This window comes from Acartia tonsa, chromosome 3 (genome assembly GCF_053477335.1).
Source record: "Acartia tonsa isolate MP-2025a chromosome 3, ASM5347733v1, whole genome shotgun sequence".
NCBI lineage: Eukaryota > Metazoa > Arthropoda > Copepoda > Calanoida > Acartiidae > Acartia > Acartia tonsa.
The window spans coordinates 51060507-51082933 of record NC_137262.1 but is presented as its reverse complement, the minus strand read 5'-3'; the positions used below and the strand labels follow the sequence as shown (position 1 = coordinate 51082933).

General features: G+C 31.6%; 2 protein-coding genes across 11 annotated transcripts in view; one reads left to right on the top strand and one right to left on the bottom strand.

The window, feature by feature from the left end:
- The window catches only part of LOC145314526 (uncharacterized), a 330684-nt gene that overhangs the window by 267556 nt on the left and 40701 nt on the right, over positions 1 to 22427 (bottom strand). The gene's annotated exons all lie outside the window — the stretch shown is intronic.
- LOC145312932 (uncharacterized) lies at positions 17063 to 22139 on the top strand. Its single transcript, XM_080152141.1, has 9 exons — positions 17063 to 17113; positions 17529 to 17593; positions 18080 to 18158; positions 18948 to 19012; positions 19899 to 19958; positions 20357 to 20474; positions 20825 to 20947; positions 21607 to 21720; positions 22053 to 22139. The coding sequence occupies exons 1-9, from the start codon at positions 17063 to 17065 to the stop codon at positions 22137 to 22139; spliced, it is 762 nt and encodes a 253-aa protein (XP_080008267.1).

Below are 22427 nucleotides of genomic sequence, written 5' to 3'. Positions count from 1 at the left end.
ATATCAACAAGGGCAGTTATGTCCATATATATAAAAAAAACCACAAGCTATTACAATTCTTGATTTAAAAGACAATTGAAAGTCTATGTGTGTTTATTAAGGGTCTGTTGAATGACAAATTTTATATTGAACTTGTTTTGAACTTCAATGTTTCCATATTCAAACATGCAATGAAAGTTCAATTTTAGACACATAAAACTTTCAACAGTTATAAATCTATCTTAACCATAACATTTAAAATTAGTAACTACTGCTGCTTCATAACGAAATCTATCAATCGCATCTCTTGTAGAATTAAGTGAATCAAGCAATATTAGCTGGGTGTTTTACTTATATAAAAGTAACAGGATCTCTGTGTGTCTGTACCGAAGGAGCTCGCTAACGGCTAAACCGATATGGTTCTTCTTCGTATTTTATTTTCTCATGGGAAGGTTTATATGTTTTTTTTGGGAGGGGGGGGGGGGGGTATTTTTTAAAACTAAAATAGAAAAAGGGGGGTCAAATTGAACCCTCACCATTTTAAGTACCCCATAGAGGCCCAGGAATAAGGTATAACCAACAAGGGAATTAATTATTTAAGTCTATTTCACCATAGTTGCTAAAAACCTGTTTTTTTGAAGATACAACTTTTAGCATAAAAAACACTCGAACTATGGTGAAATAGCTGGCACCCTAACTTACTAAAAGCCTAGTGGTGAAATTCATATTGTAACAATATTATGTTAGCAACCAACTTTTTTTAGTTTTTATGGAAAGAAAACGAATTTGCGGGTTTCGTTGTGTTATCACAGTAGCTTTTCTCCTATTTCTAGCCTCTGCGGGAGACTCTAGCCCTTAGGGGCATATTTTCTAACACTGCGGGGCAATCATTAATATTTACCTAACCTAACCTAAATTAACCTCTCAAAAGCTGCTTAAAAAAAAAAAATGAAACCCGCAACTTCGTTTTCTTTCCATGACCCAGAAAATCAAACTTGTAAACAAACATTTGGCTTTGTAGCTAATTAATATCTGCTGGATTAAAACAGGTTCTGAGCCATACTAAAAAATCATGTATTGTATCATATTACAGACAGCTTTAATGAATAATGAAACAAAAAACATAAAACCAATACCAGCTTAGTTAGCCCAATCCTTTGCCCCTAATTTTAATTATTTATATAATTTTTCTTTTTATTAGCATTGGAAAGCTGTCTAAAATACGCAGCGATAGTTAATGGTAATTAAATATGTATTGAAGATTTTAAATAATTAAATAGTATAAATAGTGTTCTATTAAGCAATGCATTTTTTAGATTTAGACAGTCAAAGTAAGATTTGTAGGTTAGCTTCATTAATAAAGTAAACGGAAATAAGTTTTTCATATTTATTCAACAATAAATCCAAATAAAAAAAAAGGTTATTCTTTTTAAAAGAGAAGCTTTTCTATATTTAGGGTCGGTCCGTCCGTCCGTACATCGTCCGTTCGTCACAGAGAGTTAGCTCTTTTTGTTAATTTAAACAGGTTAGAATTGTCCTATCGATTCCAAACTTTGCATGATGATTCCTATAGTAGTTAGGTACAATTAAGAAAGCGTAGCAACTCTATAAACAATACCAGAATGTCCGTACGTCCATTTTAAACATGTCGATTTTTCCCTTTTTTGACATCAAATTTTTGTATGTTAAAATTATCCACTTCTTATGATTTTTTGAAAACTGATTCCTATTACAACAAGGTACAATGTTATAAGCGAAGCATCTCTATAAACAAGTCCCAAAAATGTAAGTATGTCCTTAAACAGTATCATCTATTTATGCAGTTTTGCAACAAATTTTCTTAAAATATTGTTTGTACTGATGCATTAATATTCTGCTAATTCAGTTCTGACAATCTACAAGTGTTAATGTTCGTTTGTCCTTCCATTTCAGAGCTTTGCTTTTATGGATGTTGTCATCCTTGTTACATTTAAACACTACAATCAATGATTGCAAAAGAATATTGAAAAATAACAGTGCAATAAATAAACAAGGATAACAACATCTATAAAAGCGAAGCTCTGAATCGGTATGACAAACGAACATTTATACTTGTAGTGTGTCAGAACTGAAAAATCAGAACATAAATTATAAATGTTGAATCAAAATTTTAATTAACTTTGTTGTAAAACTGCTTAACCCTTACAGATCGGGGGGGGGGGGGGGGCTCAAAGAGCCCCCCCCCCTCTAGTTTTTTCAATCTCATTTTTTTTGTAGGTAAGATGGAGAGCTGTAACTTCATGACTTTTTAAGTTTAGTAATTATACGTCGGCAAGAAATGATTTTATTAGGATATCTGGTCTGTGTCGGTCGTGGTGTCCGGTCAAAGTTGGTTGGGTAGCAAAAAAAATTAGAAAAAATTCTAAATAAATCTTAATTTCTACATTATGACTTTTGTGTATAAAATAGAAACCTAAAATTTTTTTTGTGAATACTTAGATATCAATGACCATCTGAGAAAAGTGGTGTTATGACCGTTTGACCGCTCCCTGACCGACTTTATGACCGATTTTTGTCCGGCTTTTACTACAGACATATATCATGAATATCGTGGCTTCTATTACAGCTAGAGACCTATAATTTTTTTTGGTAAATCCTTGAGCAAAAATAAACAGATAAAAATATTAATTTGCGCCGCCAATCGCCGTTTTACCGCCGTAACTGGCGGTTTCCGTTATTTGCCGTTTTTCGGCGATGATCAGAAAAAGTAATTTTTTTTTTATAAAAAATAAAAGTTCGTCCTAAAATTTGGTCATCCTAGCTGCAAAATTGGCCGCTCTACAGCTGTTTTAAAATTTAGCGGCTGGCTGCTAAAAAGCGGCTAAGGAGCGTTCTGACTGCTATGACTAGAAAAAGTAATTTTCTTAAAAAATACACATGAACCACCAGAAAAAAAATTTACATCTTTATCTGTACCAGGAGCCGAGATAGAGGGGGGGGCTCTTTGAGCCCCCCCCCCCCCCCCCCGATCTATTAAGGTGGGAATTGGGGCCCGATCTGTAAGGGTTAAATACAGGATAATATTTTAGGTCATACCTACGTTTTAGGACGTGATTATAGAGATGCATAGACATCGAAGGGGGTAAATACTAAATACCCCCCCCCAAAAAAAAAAATAATCTTTAACAAAAAATATTAAAAAAACTAAGCTCTGAAACAGTAGGACAAACTAACATTAGCACTTATACATAGTAAAGTAAATTTGTTGCTAAACTGCTTAAATTGAAGAAACTGTTGGAAATACTTACATTTTTAAGACTTGATTATAGTGATGATTTGCTTTTAATATTGTGTCTTGTTGTAATGGGAATCAGTATTTTAAAAATCAGATGAATAGAATAATTATATCACATAAAAAATCTTTATTAAATATGTTTTAAATGAAATGTACGTACGGACATTCTAGTTATGGAGTTGCTATGTTTTTTAAATAGTACCTAACTACTATTGGTATTGCCATGCTAAGTTTGAAATTGAAAGGACAATTCTAACATGCATAAATCAATCAGTTACGGACGGACAGACTGAACCTAATTATACAAAAACTTTACTTTTGAAAATAACATAACAAATTATCATAATAAAAGCTGTCTGTGTAGTTATTTTAATTTTTTTTCAAAACTAGCGGCTACGCCCCTAGAGGACTCTAGGGGCACTTAAAGAGAGTCGAATTGGATAACTAAATTTATTATTTTAGATTTTAAAAAAAGAAATTTTTATTTTAGTTAAAAAAGAATTTTTTTGATCTTTAAAATTTTTTTCAGTTGGGGGTAATTTTTTTCTAGAGGCGATTTCTCTTGGGAGGGTGGTGACCCTCCCCTAAAATAGTTGTAAACCTTCCCAGGACCTATGAGAAGCTACCCTGTTAAGGAGAGCCCAATCGGTTCAGCAGTTAGCGAGATCCATTGGTACACACAAACAGACATACAAATGAACATCCTGTTACTTTATTATACGGAAATCCAAAACTTAGAATCTATACATAAATGACTCATACAATAATTTTAGCTCCTCGATAAAAATCCAAAAAGTAATTTCTTTTTTTAAAGTTATGAAAAATAGTTGCATAAAAAATGAATTAACAATAAGTACCAAAATGCCCATTAAAATTCATTAATGGAACTACTACTTTTACTATCATTTTAAATATTAAAATTTTTTTTTCAAAATCAAAAAATGAGGAATAGGATATTTCTCTAAAACATTCTTTTGAGATAGGTGCCATGGTTTTCTTCAAAGGTTTTATTTGCTACTTTTCTGTTGAGTACACACCAGTTTACCAAGAGTTAACTGTCTAAAAATAAAGAGAAATGTTATCAGAATTAAGACGTATTTCAAATGTACCATTCACTTATGTATCATGTTCGTTCATTTCCCCTAATGGAGAATTTAAAATACTTATTTTTAAAGCGAAGCTTTTCTATAATTAGGGTCGGTCCGACCGTCAGTCAGTCCGTTAGTCCGTAAGGGTTAGCTCTTTTCATTAATTTAGGCATGTTAGAATTGTCCTATCAATTTCAAACTTTGCATGGCATGGTGATTCCTGTAGTAGTTAGGTAGAATTAAGAAAGTGTACGTCCATTATAAACTTGTTGACTTAAAACTTTTTAAACACATTTAAGTACACTGTTATAAGATTAGCATCTCCAATGAAGTCTTAACATGTAGGTATGTCCTTAAACATTATCCTGTTTAAGCACAGTTTTTCAACAAATTTACTTAAAATTTTGTTTGAATTTTATACATTTAAATTCTGACACTCTAAAAATGTTAATGTTTGTTTATCTACTGTTTCAGAGCTTCGCTTTTATGGATGTTGTCCTCCTTGTTTTAATGAAATTAAACATTTTATTTGTATTTTTTAAAGGTAATGGTTTCTAAAAATAAGTTCGGTCCGTCCATATGTCTGTCTGTATCATAGTAAATACTAACCTGAAATAAACTTTTCCTCCACTCCACATAGGGGCAACAAGGGGCATCAATTCACCACCCCCAAATCAAGTTTTAAACATTCTATGAGTATTATCATACCCAATGTACATCAGATTTCAAAGGAATCGTAAAAATACACTTTTCAAGTAAGCATTCTAATGCATGGAAGTCAAGAAATGCAAAAATTTTCTTACAGAAAAAGGCATACTTTTTGTGTTTCACCAACAATTTTAAAAGTATTATAAAATCTCTTAGAATTAACGTAATTAGACAAAATAACTTTTGATGAGTCATGCATTACATATATTTTGACAGTATAAAAGAAAAAAACACAAATTGAAGAAATTAGTCCTAAATAATTCTAGTTGAAGTCAAGATTTTAGTTTATTTTTGTTTGTTTTAAAATCAACATTTAAGTAGACAGTATCAGGAAACATGTTTTCACTGGTTGCCACCGACTAAAAAAACGATATTTGATTGCCCAAAGACATATTATAATCGCCTGTACTGGTTTCATTTACCCCCCCGCGCCCCCGTAGGGGTTTTTAGCCTGTTTTCTAAAGGTGGGTGCAAGAAAAGATTGTAAGAAAAAGCTTTTAAATGCGCTTTTAAAGTCAAATGTAAGATGTAATACATATAAATAAAAGACGCAAAAACATAGTTATGAGAAATATTTATTTGATCAGACTTTGAATATAAGTTGATAATGAATATTTACCCCTTGTGTAGATCAAAGTTAGTAGTTAAAATGTTTGAACACACAACTGTAAAACTTTGGGGACTAGTGTTATAAACAGCCCAATGTCCCCTCCCTCACTGCGGAAAGGTAAAGCTAACATTCAAATAACGTAGTGTTCTTATAATCATTTTAAATTGGAATTAGCAAGTAGTCTATCTGTCTGTCTATTGGTAATGCTTTGTTTTTAAGTTTTGTAGTTACATGGTCTTCATGTTTAGCGTCTTCAGTTTTATTTAGAAAGGGAGGGGACATTACACTAGTCTCCAAACTTCAAAGTTTTATAATAACGTTTTTGTATTCGTTGGCATAACAACTTTAGGAAATTTGATTGATTTTTTATTGGTTGGTTCATTAAGATGAGTATCAAAACTTTTCAACCACTAATTGTCATCTACAGACAATCAATTTTGTAAAATAATTTATTATTTAATGTATCTATATTGGGGATGTACATACATTAATCGGTTATTGTTTTGTTCCTTAGATCCCTGGATATTAATCTATAATACAAAGAAGCTTGATGTATGTTTGTCTGTCCGTCCGTACCAATAGATCTCGGTAACCACAAAACCGATTAGATTATACTCTTCAGGGAATATATCTACTGGTCCTTTATAACAAGCTGATTTTTTACTTTTATGACAACAAATAATGGTTTTGAATGTTAAGGTTTTGATGTATTTAATCAGTTTTAATTACAATCTTTTATAGACATGCATTAATATTCAGTTCTTACACTTCACAAGTGTTAATGTTCGTTTGTCCTTCCATTTCAGAGATTCGCTTTTATGGATGTTGTCATCCTTGTTTAATTACCTCTTGAAGCAAAGCCCATAGAGGCTAGGGGCGAAGCCGCTAGTATACATATAAACAGTAAACAAGAATCATAATATCATTATAAATATAGATATTAGCTAATAAAAATCTATGTCAATAATGCCCACATTTATAATGGATTTATTATTAAGTGAAACTTGTAGCTTGTTAAAATAAGAATCCCCATCCACCCCTTTACACCATCCTCTCCCCTTCTACTGAAATGAATTCTATGACCCCAAATTTGACACTTTGAACACTTTGATGGATAGTTAGATGGATAGGTAGATGAATAGATAGATGGATGAGTAAATGGATAGACAGATGGATAGATAGATGGATAGACAGATGGATAGATAGATGGATAGATAGATGGATAGATAGATGGATGGATAGATGGATAGTTGATGGATAGATAGATAAATAGTTGATGGATAGATAGATGGATCGATAGATGAATAGATAGATAGATAGACAGATGGATAGAAAGATGGATAGATAGATAGATGGATAGATAGATGGATAGATAGATGGATAGATAGATGGATAGATAAATGGATAGATAGATGGATAGATAGATGGATAGATAGATGGATAGACAGATGGATAGATAGATGGATAGATAGATGGATAGATAGATGGATGAGTAAATGGATAGACAGATGGATAGATAGATGGATAGACGGATGGATATATAGATGGATAGATAGATGGATAGATAGATGGATGGATAGATGGATAGTTGATGGATAGATAGATAAATAGTTGATGGATAGATAGATGGATCAATAGATGGATAGATAGATAGATAGACAGATGGATAGAAAGATGGAGAGATAGATAGATGGATAGATAGATGGATAGATAGATGGATAGATAGATGGATAGATAGATGGATAGACAGATGGATAGATAGATGGATAGATAGATGATGAGTAAATGGATAGACAGATGGATAGATAGATGGATAGACAGATGGATAGATAGATGGATAGATAGATGGATAGATAGATGGATGGATAGATGGATAGTTGATGGATAGATAGATAAATAGTTGATGGATAGATAGATGGATCGATAGATGGATAGATAGATAGATAGACAGATGGATAGAAAGATGGATAGATAGAAGGATAGATAGATGGATAGATAGATGGATAGATAGATGGATAGATAGATGGATAGATAGATGGATAGATAGATGGATAGATAGATGGATAGATAGATGGATAGATAGATAAATAGATAGACGGATGGATAGAGAGATTAATAGATAGATGGATAGGGTAAAGGGGGGCTATTTTCGTGGGGTGTTATTCCGGTAATTTTCTATCTACCTTCATTAAATGACCTTTATCTCCATGTTCCTTTCAAATGACAGAAAAAAACATAAAAACAAATTTGTTCGTTGTTAAGTTGCCTACAAAAAAGTATAAAATGAAATTTTTGTGGGATGAATTTTAAGGGTACTAAATAATTAAATCCCCTTTTTGCTTGATTTGCCCCAATGTGCACTCTTTTAAATGTTCAGTGAGATAAACCAGTGCAGTGTCTTCTAAAATTAGGTTCAAGATGAAAGCAGTGAAATCTTACATTTTTTCCTGGCATACTATACATGATTTAATCTCTGAAAAACATATAATTAGAGCAAAATAAATTATGAATAAAGAATAAAACACATAAATTAACTCAGACGATATGACAAAATCAATTGTTAAAAAATATATGTAAAAAATTCTTATCCTGTAAATGTACGTAAGGACCTATTAGTAATGATTTTAGAGTTGCTATGCTTTTTAAATTGTACATTACTATAACATGAATCATAATGTCATGTTTGAAACTCCCCCCCCCCTTATTTTAACTATTTCAATTTTTTAGTAGCGAAGCTACTCTATAATTTGAAATGTCCGTCTGTCCGTCTGTCCGTCTGTCCGTATGTCCGTCTTAGTTTGGGGGAAACGTGATTTTCTCGGCTCCTATAAAAGATAAAAGGCTGAAATTTTTTGACAACATTCCCATTATCAAGGAGCAAAATTAACTATAAAACATCAATGACGATAGGACCGCTTTTTAGCAGGTTTTAGGCTATTTCTGTATTTTTCACATTTTTCTCCATATCTTTGGTGTTTATGGTCCGATTTCCAAAATTTTTCCAGTTATAGAATCAAAATTAAATTTCCTGTCGTTTCAAGAAAACAACTATGACGGTCAGACTGCCTTTAAGCAGGTTTTAGGCTATTTTTGTATTTTTCACATTTTTCTCCAAACCTTTGGTGTTTATGGCCCAATTTCCAAAGTTTTTCAGTTATAGACATCAAAACTAAATTTCCTTTCGTTTCAAGAACACATCAATGGCGGTCAGACTGCCTTTTTGCAGGTTTTTGGCTATTTTTATATTTTTTTTACATTTTTCTTCATATCTTTGGTGTTTATGGTCCGTTTTTTTTAAATTTTTGTAGTTAGAAATATCAAAATTAAATTTCCCGTTGTTCTGAGCATCCAGTAAGTAATTTACTTTGACCGTCATTCTGTTAGTCATAGTACTGAAATATAAATAAATATTAAGAAATTTAAAAAATGTTGAAAAGGTTTCGTGATTTTTTCCTAATATACATGCTTTTGTCAACTAATATCTAAATTCTTATTTAATTGTTTATGCTTCGCTACTTATGGATGTTGTCATCCTTGTTTTGTACTTAACTAGGTACTTTGAGGGAAGACGCCTGCTTATTGAATGTTAGGATATTGAATTTCTTAATTGACAAAAATTATTACTAACCAAGGATGAGAACATCCATAAAATTGCATAAATACAGGATACTGTGAAAGGACATTTAATTTTAAAAATTTAATTATAGAGATGCTATGCTTATATTATTGGACCTTGTTGTCCTAGAAATCTTCTAAAAAAAGTATACATTAATAAATTTTTTTTGTCTGAAGCTTAGGATCTTGGAAACTGGTAGTATGAATTAGTTATAATTTTTAGGGTAGCTTTATAAATTTCAGTTGGTGTTTTTAAGGAATATTTTTCTGACCCCTTTCCCCCTCCCCTAGATTCTAGAGGTGAGGTAACTTGTCTAGGCATTGCTACAAAAGACCTACTCTACAAAAGACCAACGCCTACAAAAGACCTACTCTACAAAAGACCAACGCCTACAAAAGACCAACTCTACAAAAGACCAACGCCTACAAAAGACCAACTCTACAAAAGACCAACGAATATATATTGTTATATAAACATCAAATTTATTAATAAAGTAATACATAATCAATAAATGGCCGCAGCGCTCGGCCCCCTGGCCTGCCTAGGCGCGGGCGCTCGGCCCCCTTGCCTATAACCTAACCTAACCTTAACTTAATATTGTAAAAAAAAATAATAAAATTTGAAAAAAATCTATCAACCACTTTTTGTAAATCAACGAAATTCTAAAATATAATTAAGTTAATGTACGATAAACATTCATACATTATTACATATAAGTTAGGTTAGGTTAGGTTAGGTTATAGGCAAGGGGGCCGAGCGCCCGCGGCTAGGGAGGCCAGGGGGCCGAGCTCTGCGGCCATGACCTTCTAGCATTACGATTTTTTGTAGAGTAGGTCTTTTGTAGGCGTTGGTCTTTTGTAAAGTTGGTCTTTTGTAGGCGTTGGTCTTTTGTAGAACCGACGAGTAGGTCTTTTGTAGGCGTTGGTCTTTTGTAGAGTAGGTCTTTTGTAGCAACGCCACTTGTCTATAATACAAAGAAGAACGATGTTTGTCTGTCTTAGTAACTGCTGAACCGATTGGGTTCTACTTTTCAGGGAACAAACCTGGTTGAGGGAACGTCGAACGCACCTTGGGGCGAAGCCCCTAGAGGCTAAAGACGAAGCTGCTAGTTTAACATAAAGTATAAAAATCAGCAAGTTTTAAATAAACGTACACTTTCTGGTAACGAACATAGTTAGCTTCCTAATTCGTTATAGGTATCTCACTGCAAAGCTTTCTAACATGTATAAATTACTGAAAAGAGCTATATATTCGTTACGGACGGAAGGAATGGGACCTATCTTAATTATATAAAAGCTTTGCTTTTTTGCATTTATAAACTGAAAATTTATGTTTAACATGTTAAAAATAATGTTTTTCACTTTTTTTTCTATAAATATCTCACACGCAATAAATCTATGTACTGAAAAACAGCTGACAATCAGATGTCTCATTTCTCCCCTTTCCAAATAATAATAATAATCAGGGACTTTAAAATTTAGCTGTTTATCTAACCTGTTTCTAAACAGACAATCAATCTTTTCGGAATTTTTTCACATAAGATTTATTAAATTTTTGACGAATACAAGGCTGCCGAGCCCTGATATTAATTATACACAGTAAATTTATGTGTACTTTAATAACTTTTGTTTTTTTCACTAAATAAATTTTGAAATGTGTTTTTATGTAGAAATGCACTAAATGTTTTTTTTTGTGAAGCATTTACTTATTAATTTGTTGTGAGTATATGATATTATTTGAAAAAAACACACTTTTTGTTTTTTTAGCTGCCATTTTGTTGTCTGCTTCCATTGGTATATCTTTGTTTACAAACAAAGCGCGACAAATATAAAATGCCGCAATTCTGATAATTTTGTCTATGGTGAAATACAAAATTTGCACCCAACGACAGCTAAAAACGGCAAATTAATAAAGGTTGCGTTATTTTGCCCCCCAAATGGATTTTCGAATTTATTTCCTTGTTGGTTATACCTTATTCCTGATAGAGGCCTCTAGGAACGTACCCGCTAGTTGTTTAATAAATTATTAGAATCACTCAATTAAAGTGTCCACAATCACATGTAGACTAAGTTCAAAGAAGATAGTATACTATAATTAGCGCAGCTACCCCACTACTAGGGTGTAAGTCTTTTGTACATGTGAATTTGAATGTGTGAATTCAAAATGTGGTTGTTCATTCAAGTAACACACGTGGATTTAGGAAAAAATAGCTGAACCTAACTGAACAACTGTAACTGCTATTATATATAGCAATCAGATTTTTTTGTTTTTCTGTAAAGTTCTAGCTGGTCATTAAATTAATGGAATTCTCCCGGGAGGGTTTTGGCTATTTCATTGTAAATTTAGACCTTCTGATAGTTAAACTGTCCCCTTCCTCCCTACATGATAGCCGCTTATTACTTGATATAATATGCATACCAATTCTAAATACAAAAGTTAAGTATTCTTTATTCCTTAAAATTTTGCTACGCCCGTTATGTACATAAATGTTCTTGTTCCATTTATTCCGTGCGTGAATGGTAAATTGGGTAATTAGCGTATCATACATTAAAAAACAATTTTTTCCATTTCAGTTTGATTTTTGTGAAGCGTACTATATACACTATGTGTTAGTCTGATAACCACCAGACACAAGAATGGTCACTGGATACACTTTCACAGTTTTGCTTCTTATTTTTACAAATCAGGTATATTTTGATATAAAAGTTACGGGGTGTTTTTGAGTGTGTCTCTGTACCAAAATATCTCGTTGACCGCTGAACCTATATGGTTCAACTTTACAGTTAAACTTATTTTAGGTCCAGGGAATGTTCATGACTATTTTAGGGAAAGTTACCAAAACTCTCCTAAGAGAAATCGCTCCTGTAAAAAAATACCCCCCCTCCAGAAAAAAAGAAATATTTAAAAATGTTTTACTTCTTACATTCTAAAACTATAATTGAAAGTGAAGTGTCGACTCATCACAACCCCCCCTGCCTCAAGTGCTCCTATACGGATCCGTTTGCCCTATATATATAAAAGTAAAAAAGCTCAGATAGGTTTGGGATTTTTTTTATCAGCCAATAACTATAAGTTTAAAACCGAAAGAACAATTATAAACCCTTGTAAACCCAAAACTTTTATAATTTGTTATAGGAATAAGTAACTTTAAAAAAAAGAAATAATATAATTTCTCGTATTCATTTGAATCCGGTGGATAGGAACCGGTTCTCATGAATACGAAAAAACTATGTCTAGCATCGTATTATATCCAGTTTTCTACGAATATAGAAATGTACAATCATAAGATTAAAACTAGTTTTAATCTTATAATTGTACATTCTATATCCGCGGAAAGCCGTTTATAATACGATACGAGAAATAACTATTCTCGTATTCATTTGAATCCGGTGGATAGGAACCGGTTCTCATGAATACGAAAAAACTATGTCTAGCATCGTATTATATCCAGTTTTCTACGAATATAGAAATGTACAATCATAATATTAAAACTAGTTTTTTTAGCCGGTGCCTAAAATCTTTTAATCTTATAATTGTACATTCTATATCCGCGGAAAGCCGTTTATAATACGATACGAGAAATAACTATTAAAAAGAAGGTGTATCAACTTTATCACTTTTTATTTAAGATAGCTAGCCGGCTCTTTTAGTAAGTAGTAGATGTAAAATTTTTCATAGAATTCAGATATGCAATCGTTTTTTTTGTAGACCTCTTATTTTTAAAGTAATTTAAGTTTTAAAAAAAATAATTAAGTCGGTTTTAAGGTACTAAAACGCAACAAAATAAAAGAAGAAAATGGCCAGTATGAACAAAAATAGTAAGATCTTTAATTTGACACCTTACTTTTAAAATTCTGTTGAGTAATTATTGAAAAAATAAATTTTTTTAATCTCGGTTTAATAAAAACTTTAAACCTAAATATTATATCAAACAGACATAAAAAATATGGGTTCATATATACCTTTAGAATCAGAAAAATATTACGAATCCATTCTAAGCAAAATTGAAAAAGTTTTAAAAAATTGTAATAAAAAATAAAAAAATAAAAAGTTTATTTTAAGAATTGTAACTACTAAACTAGCCAATCACAAATCGCGAAAATTGACGAATCGCGAAGCTTAACCTATAAAGTTAACCAATAGAATTACCAAAAAAAAAGGGAACGTTCATACAATATATACAATAGATACTACAATAAATATAGTGATATTACAGAACATGTAAAGAATGAAAAATTATGAACAAATATGCATCAGTCTGTTTATAAACTTCAAAACAATGCAGTTAAAAATACATTATTGTTTCTTGTGTTTAAAAAATATCTGCTACATTGCATTGTCTTTTGTTTAGGTTTTGTTCAGGTTTTATTCAAGCTAACCCTTTAAAGCCGAAAATTATGATTCTTAAAATAAACTTATATTTTTTATTTTAGTTTTATAAAAGTTTTTCAATTTTGCTTAGACTGGATTCGTATTATTTTTCTCATTCTAAAAGTATATATGAACACATACTTTTTATGCCTGTGAGAGGATATTTTTAATTTCAAAGTTTTGATTAATCCGAGGTTAACAAAATAGATTTTTTCAATAATTACTTAACAGAATTTTAAAAGTAAGGTGTCAAATTAAAGATCTTACTATTTTTGTTCATACTGGCCATTTTCTTCTTTTATTTTGTTGCGTTTTAGTACCTTAAAACCGACTTAATTATTTTTTAAAAAAACTTAAATTACTTAAAAAATAGGAGGTCTACAAAAAAACCGATTGCATATCTGAATTCTATGAAAAATTTTACATCTACTACTTACTAAAAGAGCCGGCTAGCTTTCTTAAATAAAAAGTGAAAAAGTTGATACAACTTCTTTCTAAATTTTTAGTAATTTTTAAATGTCTAAATCTTCTTTAAAACATACCTGAAAAATAAATAAAACTTTTAAATGTAGTCTTTAGCCTCCCAAGAGAAATCACTCAAAGGAAAAATGCCCACACCCCCCTTCAAAAAAATCCTTTTTAAAACTAAATTGAAAGTAAATGGTCAATTTTCCCCTCCCACATTCCATGAAGTGTCTCTAGAGGCCTCTAATTTTTCAGTGAAGTTTATTCTTTACATTATATCTGTAATAAATCTTCAACAAAGTTTTTATTCTATCATTAAGTTAGAAAAACTTGTATGTTGTAATACAAAATTTTGTACTTCTTTTGATTATTGATAGATGTATATTGATAAGCTTCGCTGTTATGTCACTTGTCATCATTGTTTATTCAAAAATAAAACAATTTTATGTCACCAAAATTAAAGATTCATGAGCTTATGTAATAAATAATATTATGAATGTGTGAACTGGAAAAGTTACTACACACAATATAGATGGGAGGTCGAACTTAGTTTTCCTTTCTTAAATTGCTAATCTAATATTCTTATTATTTTTTTCTACCTTTAATTAATATTAAGTTATAATTAATTGTATATTTCAAAATCCAATTTATTTCCACTTTATAATTAAAACAGTTCAAAGCAATACTGAACCCCTTGGCGACAACAAACCTGGAATAATAAGATTTTTAATTTTACTATCCGCAGAAAACTGTAATATATAACTTAATGCTTTGTCATTACACAAACATTAACTTGGATAAGTTAGAAAATGTTTTAACCGTAAAAAGACTTCAAACTACTTTACTATTGTACTATAAGGTACTGCAATGATGTACCTAATACTATCATAGTTAAAAGAAACCCGTTAAACTAATAAATAAATAGTACGTGGTTATTATTACAGAGGAAATTTGTCATCAATTTATGTTGCTTATACAGTCATCAGCTATTGGTCAATGTATTCCTTCGTGGTGAGGAAAAGGGATGGTATAAATCATAAGCGGGCCCGGGGAGGGACGGGAGATATAGCGTTATATTAGCCAGCTGCAAGTATAATCTTATTAGAGTAGGCAAAAATCTGATGCATAATCCAAGTAATTTATATCCATTTATTAACTATTCCACTGATGTACTATAAATTACATAATGTGTTTGTACCTTATACTATCTTAATTACAATAATCATACTCTATCACACAAACCACAAAGAATCACATAGAATAACAAATCTATTCTCTGATTGATTATTAATTTTTTGAATATTTTTTTCTTTTTAACTGATTTGAACCAGATTTTTAATATATAAGCTTGAAATAATGTACATTTTACATTTAAATAACAAGAAATATTGTTTGTATTCCTTCTCTCATTGATAATACCTTTATAAAATGATTAAAGCAAGAACTAATTTTAAAGTTATCATTTAAACTCAGATAAGAATGCATTGAAAATTGTTACTGTCATTTCCTTATACAGAACTTTTAGAAAAAGAATTAATAATCTCAGCTTATACCAACAACAAAATTAATTCGAGAAAAAATCACCAAACCTATACTTCAATTTTAGCTGTCGTTGGGGAACAATACTTTGTAAAATTGACAACCTTTTTATCTGCCCCCAAAATATCATTTTTGATTTGTTTTGCTTGTTTGCTTGCTCATTCCTGTAATAATCTTTTTGAATTTAGGTACCCAGTTAGTCATTCATAGTAAGAAATTTGTGATTTAAATTTATTATTTGTAGGTTAATGGTTTTACAACAGAGGAATGGATGAAATATTTTGATAGTTTGCGCACCATTGATGCTTTACTTTATAAATCAGGTATCAAAAAAATCATACAAGGGCCGGAATTTGTCTTTTTTTGTGTTGCCTTAACATGTTTGTTATTAAGTTGACTTGTTTCAAATTTAGTTGTCTTGTGCTTTCTTATGTTGTCTTGTTTTGCCATGTCTTGTATTGTCTTGTGTTGTCTTGTGTTGTCTTAAGCTGTCTTGTCTTGAATTTTCTTGACCTAACTTGAGTTGTCCTGACCTGACTTGAGTTGTCTTGCATTGTCTTGTCTAGTGTTGTCTTGTATTGTCTTATGTTATGATGACTTGTCTTGTATTGTCTTATGTCGAGTTGGCTTGTTACATGTTGTATTGTCTTGTATCATCTTGTGTTGTGTTGTCTTGTGTTATCTTGTACTGTGATGTATTGTATTGTGTTGTCTTTTCATGTTTTACCTTCTTTTGTGTTTTCTTGTCTTGTCTTACGTTGTCTTGTAATGACTTACCACGTGTCGTCTTGTCTTGTCTTGTGTTATCTTGTATTGTCTTGTCCTATGCTAGGATATCTTGTCTTATGTAGTGCCTTATTATGAGTAAGCTTGTTACATGTTGTCTTGTCTTGTGTTGACTTATCTTCTCTGTTCTTAGTTATCTACATGATTGATTGCAACACAACAGATGAAACACTGTCCATGATAAATGATCTATATACATCAGAAAGTCTCAACCTCAAGATTGCTCAGGTTTTGTTAGTATTACTAGGACTTTTGTGTGTCCCAGTGTGTAGCCTCGTGAGTAATAATAAGCATATTGCATTGACATCTACAGTTGAAACGGCAAATTAGAAGGTTTTAATGTATAAGGATAGATTTAAGGATTACATTAGTAAAATGCGACTATATTATAAACCTAAACAAACGACAAAAATTCAAAAGTCACAAAATTCAAGAATTCATTATAATTACACTTAACAAATTCATGCTCTTCTGAAATGACAAAAAAATAGCTTTCTCATTGCATTTATCTTTTAAATATCATTATATCATTTAAGAATTATTAAAACTATGACATGTGAATGTTTGATTTCTTTCATAATTCTTCATTGGCAATGTTTAACCTGTAATTTTTTCCTTAGAGTGTAATGACGCCCCCAAAGGAATCTACAATAATTATTTGTAATGAACCAGACAAGGTAACTCATATCAAACCATCATGTTGCTGGATTAGAACCGGCTCTCAGACATACTAAAAAATCACTAGCATAAAATCATAAATAGTTTTTTTTAGGCCTGAGGGGCTAACAAAACTGGTTAAAATCTTATATTTTAATATGTTTGGAAAGCTACAATACGATACAATACTATATCTGATTTTTCAGTATGGCTCAGGATCGGTTCTAATCCAGCGGAAATTAATCGGTTTCAAGGCTCTAATGAAAATTAGCTTGAAACTTAAAAAGAAATTATTTCAAAGTTTTTAAATTATTTTTAGTCTAATTATCTAAATATATGAAGTTAATATTTTTTTAATTTTAACATTATAGACTTATGATGATATTAAATTGTCAGTAAAATTTAAACTATGTAATTTTTTGTCTATATTTGCAGGGTGTTATTCAAACAACTCATGCAACATTTATATTCCTTACAGACAACACAAGTATTCCACTAAGGTAGGATTTTTCATAGTAAGATGTAAGTATTTGCAAATCTTGCTAACCACTGGACCAATTTGGTTTTATTTTTAAGAAAAAATAAAGTTCTGGATTTGGTTTTATTTTTCTAAGGTTACATTTCCCAATAGTACAACCTCTAGACAGACACACCACTAGATATTATTTGATGTACCTTAAATGTAGATCTTTCCAATTGAAGAAAAAATTAATACTTTTCTTCTATTGAGTACATATGTATATACATTCCTATTTTTTTGTAGTAAAGCTACCCTACAATTATCTTTACCTGTCCGTCTGTCATGCTACAAAAGTAAACTAATTGAAACATATAGAAAGTTATGTAAGGTTTCAAGATTTTCCCAAATAATTTTAATATTTATTTATGACCACTAGATATCTGTTTTTCTAAATATCTATTTTCATCAAAGATTTTAGTGTTTTGTTATTCATAGACGATGTCATCCTTGTTCAACTCTTTTTCAGTTTTGAGGCAAATGGATATAACAACACGAAATATTTGATTAACTCAAAGTTTGAAATTTTTGAAGCTGTCTACCATAAGGTTAGATTAAGTATTTACACACAGTAGCGTGCATAAACCCAAATCGGGGGGGGGGGGGGGGGGGTTAAATGTGGTACATTGATGCGAGAAGCGCAAAAAAAAAACATTTTTACACCCCCTTGAATTTTAGAAGAGTGATTTTTTTACTTTGGATCTTCGTTGGCTGTTTTAGGGGGATGTAGAGGTGGGGGGGGGGGGGGGTAATTACACCCCCCTTTAATTTTGCCCTAGGGAGAGGATACATCCATCTTCATACGCCTCTGTTTATATACCAATCAACAAGAACACATAATATTATGGGGATACATGGAAATGGAAATGAAAAATTAATTTATCTTTCCCTTAATATATATATACAAACTAAACAAAATAGCCAGAATACAACAATTGGAATATCTTTGTATTCCTTATTTTACAATATGTACACTTATTACATTTTTTAAAAAATTGAAGCTATCCTTAAATGATAATGAATTGGGCAATTGGTAAAACGTTGATTAAATCAGTATAGCCATGCAATTGAAAAAATATCTTCGGATATAGTCCCTTTCGTGGCAACGAACCTTAAGGGGCGATTCTTCGCATTTTCAAAATAGCTTTTATTTTAGGTTGGGTTAGGTTATGTTAAGTTAGACGATTGCCCCGCAGGGTTAGAGCTCCCCACAGGAGCTAGAAATAGGAGAAAAGCTAAAGTGAAAATTCGAAGAATCACTCCTTAAGGGGCGTTGCCACGAAAGGGACTATACCCAGATCTTGTTAAATATTTATCATGGCAGATATTTAATTCAGGCAACGTTTGATAAAGTGTCGTTTTTGAAACCACTGGATCTGACTGGTAAAAAATCTGGATCGGGGTAAATATTTTCATAAAATTTGAATTCAAACCATCTATTTATAAGCGATTGGTTTGCGATTGGTACTACGTTTCGATGTCAAACTTAATCTAATCATGTGCAATGTGATTAAAAAAAGTTGTTTCAACAGTTTCTTAATATTTCTAGAAGTAAAAATGTGTTACTTGTATATAATAAATATAATAAAATAATATATATATAATTATAATTATAAAATATATAATAAAATAATTATGTGTTATAATAAAGCTACTTGAAAGCTCAAAATAGTACAAAAAATATCATTGTACTCACTTTTTAAAGCTACTAGCGACTGCGCCCCTAGCATATGGGAGCTCTGCATTAGACGGATTAAGGTCAGCAGAAAATAGCCTAAAAGCGTACCGTGACATATGAGAACCTTCCTTAAACTGGAGATTTTAATCGGTTTGGTAGTTATCGAAATTAAACTACAAACAAAACCTCAATTTTTAAAAGAAATGAATTTGATTTTAAGAAAATATTGAACCTCCGATATTCAGAAGATTCAACAAAATTATAAGACTTTTAAGAAAATATCAGACTTAACTCAACTATCCTAATAATAAAGTAACAGGATGTCTGTCTGTGTGTTTGTACCGAAGGATCTTGATAACCGCTAAACTGATCGGGTTCTCCTTAACAGGGTAGCTGTGAAGGTTTATAACTCTATTTTGGGGAAGGGTACCATCACCCACCCAAGAGAAATCACAATAAAATCGAAAATTTCGAGACTTTAACTAAACATAGATATGAAAAAATACAGCGTCACTAGGGGTCTCTAGGGGCGTATCCGCTAGTTTCATATAATGTAGGCAGCAAACTGCTGGTCAACATACTGTTTATTAATTTGTAATTTTGATTTTAGGGTTGATTTGCAAGGGCTACAGTTGACAGTGGGATATATCTATGATGAAGAATACCTTGAGTAAGTATAAATCCTTCTATGAAAGTAACAGAATGTTCATCCGTCCATGTGTTGCGAACTGCTGAACCAATACGGTTCTCCTTTGCAGACACTAAAAAATCAGACATGTGGTGTCATAAAAATGAGGGAGATGAGAGGAGAAGTGGAAAAGAAAACCCCTGAAAAAGATATGGATAATCACTCATTTTTATGACGACACATGCCTGATTTTTAAGTGACTTTTTCCATTTACTTAAATTTCTCCATTGTAGTCTTGTTATAGTTTTATCTTATTTCTAAATTCAAGACTTTTGTTGGCTTTAGATTATGTACGTGGTCTTTCCCTTCGGATGCCAATCTTATAACCAATATATGCAATTTTGCATTCTATGTATTTTATGAAATTATTTTTTGTTTAGCTATAACGAGACAACTGGTTTTGGCCTGAGATTTGGCAAATTATTTGAGATAATGAAGAGACAGATGAATTTTACATATAAAGCTATCCCTTCAAAAGACGGTGGTTATGGATCTTTGGTAATTCATTTGATTTTATAGTTTTAAAATCTTTCGACAAATATAGGCTTCAAGGGGCGTGAACTGAAAATCAGATTTATAAATATCTATAACTTTGTCATTTTGTTTTGCAGTTGAAATATTTTTAGGCAAATCATTTTCTGCTTTATAGCCTTTAATCCACACTTTGAAACGTGTTTTAAAAGTGTGGATAAAAAAATTGAGGAAATTTGACAATCATGGAAGTAAAGCAGATTGAATCATATGGACTTTTAATAAAAATTATGCAAGACTATCCTTACAGAACGAATGAACGAACGACAGACATGAACTGCTTAATATAAACCAACTAATACAATGTATGTTTCTAGTTGCCGAAACCCATCAAATTTAATGGGCACGAGGTGACTCACACTGGCCTCATAGGGATGCTGGAGGGAAAAGAAATTGATGTTGGCCTGGCGGATTTAACATATACCTTTAGTAGATCCCAGGTTAAATTTGTTTGTTCAGTTAGTTGTATTTTTAACAAGGATGACAACATCCTTAAAAACGAAGCTCTGAAAAGGTAGGACAAACGAACATTAACACTTGTAGAGTATCATAACTGAATAATCAGAATATAGATGAATAAAATCGAAAGAAATTGTAGGTGAATTTGTTGAAAAACTGCTCAAATACAGGATATTGTTTAAGGACATACTTACATTTTTAGGAATTGATTATAGAGATGCTTTGCTAATAACATTGTACTTTGTTGTCCTAGGAATCAATATTCCAAAATCAGATTAATCGGATAATTTTATCACATAAAAAATTGTTGTAAAAAATTAAAAAATCAACATGTTTAAAATGGACGAACGGACATTCTTAAAAAACGATTATAGAGTTGCTACGCTTTTTAAATCATACCTAACTACTACAGGAATCACCTTGCAAAGTTTGGAATCAATAGGACAATTCTAACCTGTTTAAATTAACGAAAAGAGCTGTCTGTGACCTGTGACGTACGGACGGACGGACCGACCCTAATTTTAGAAAAGCTTCGCTTTTAATAAACAATGAAAGGGCGTCACCTTTAAATTTTTGAGTTGGGGGTGGAGTTTAAATCTTTAACAACCAACAAAACTTTTTAAAATTTCATTTGATATAGAAAGCAGATTTTGGTGGGATGATGATGTTACAACGAACTATCCTCATGGCAAAGAAAGTTGGGGCTGGAGGAGAAGAATACAAATACTGGGCTTTCTTTACTGTTCTTTTCAATGTAAGACTTTGTGTTCTTGGTTTAATCAATGTCAGAATATCAGTTTTGCAAAAGAAGTCCTTTAATTTATTATGTCCCATATTATAAAATGTAGATATAAATTGCTGTACATCTCCAATGAGGTTACACAAAATAACCTTCTTTTGATTAGTGGCTGAAACATTTGGACTCTCAAACTTAAGGAACCAACCAATCAAAATTCAATAAAAGTCCTCAAAGTTGTTAAGCCAACAAATAAGAAAACGTCATTATAAAACTGTGTTCCCTCCCTCCCTCATGAAAAAGGGATCCACTGTTACTTGATATTTTCATTCTTATATTATTCTATTTAGGATGTATGGGGAGCCTACCTTGTGTCTGCTGTCGTCTTTTCTTTGTTTACATTTATTCTCACACTTTTTGCCCTTAGGAACATTTAACTTTTATCTGAGCTGGATCTTTAAATCGTTTAGTGGTGCGCTGAATCGGGGCGATCCAGTTCGGCGCACCTAGATATTATTAGATTTCAATCTTTAAATCAAAATGGAATGGACATCAGCGCGCCCAGTGGCGCGGTACTGGGGTGAACTGGATCGCCCCGATTCAATGCACCACTAAACGATTTCAAGATCCAGCTCTGAATTATTGTAATTTGCATAATAATTCATGAAAAAGGTATAATTTAGAAACCGTTGCAACTCTATACATGTTACCAGAAAGTCCGTACG

What these genes read in the sequence shown, in the direction of transcription:
- LOC145312932 (XM_080152141.1), top strand. Translation starts at nt 17,063, where the DNA reads ATGACGCCCCCAAAGGAATCTACAATAATTATTTGTAATGAACCAGAC. An exon ending in TTTGTAATGAACCAGACAAG is followed by an intron (nt 17,114 to 17,528) that starts GTAACTCATATC and finishes CTATATTTGCAG; the next exon opens with GGTGTTATTCAAACAACTCA. An exon ending in ACGGTGGTTATGGATCTTTG is followed by an intron (nt 20,475 to 20,824) that starts GTAATTCATTTG and finishes GTATGTTTCTAG; the next exon opens with TTGCCGAAACCCATCAAATT.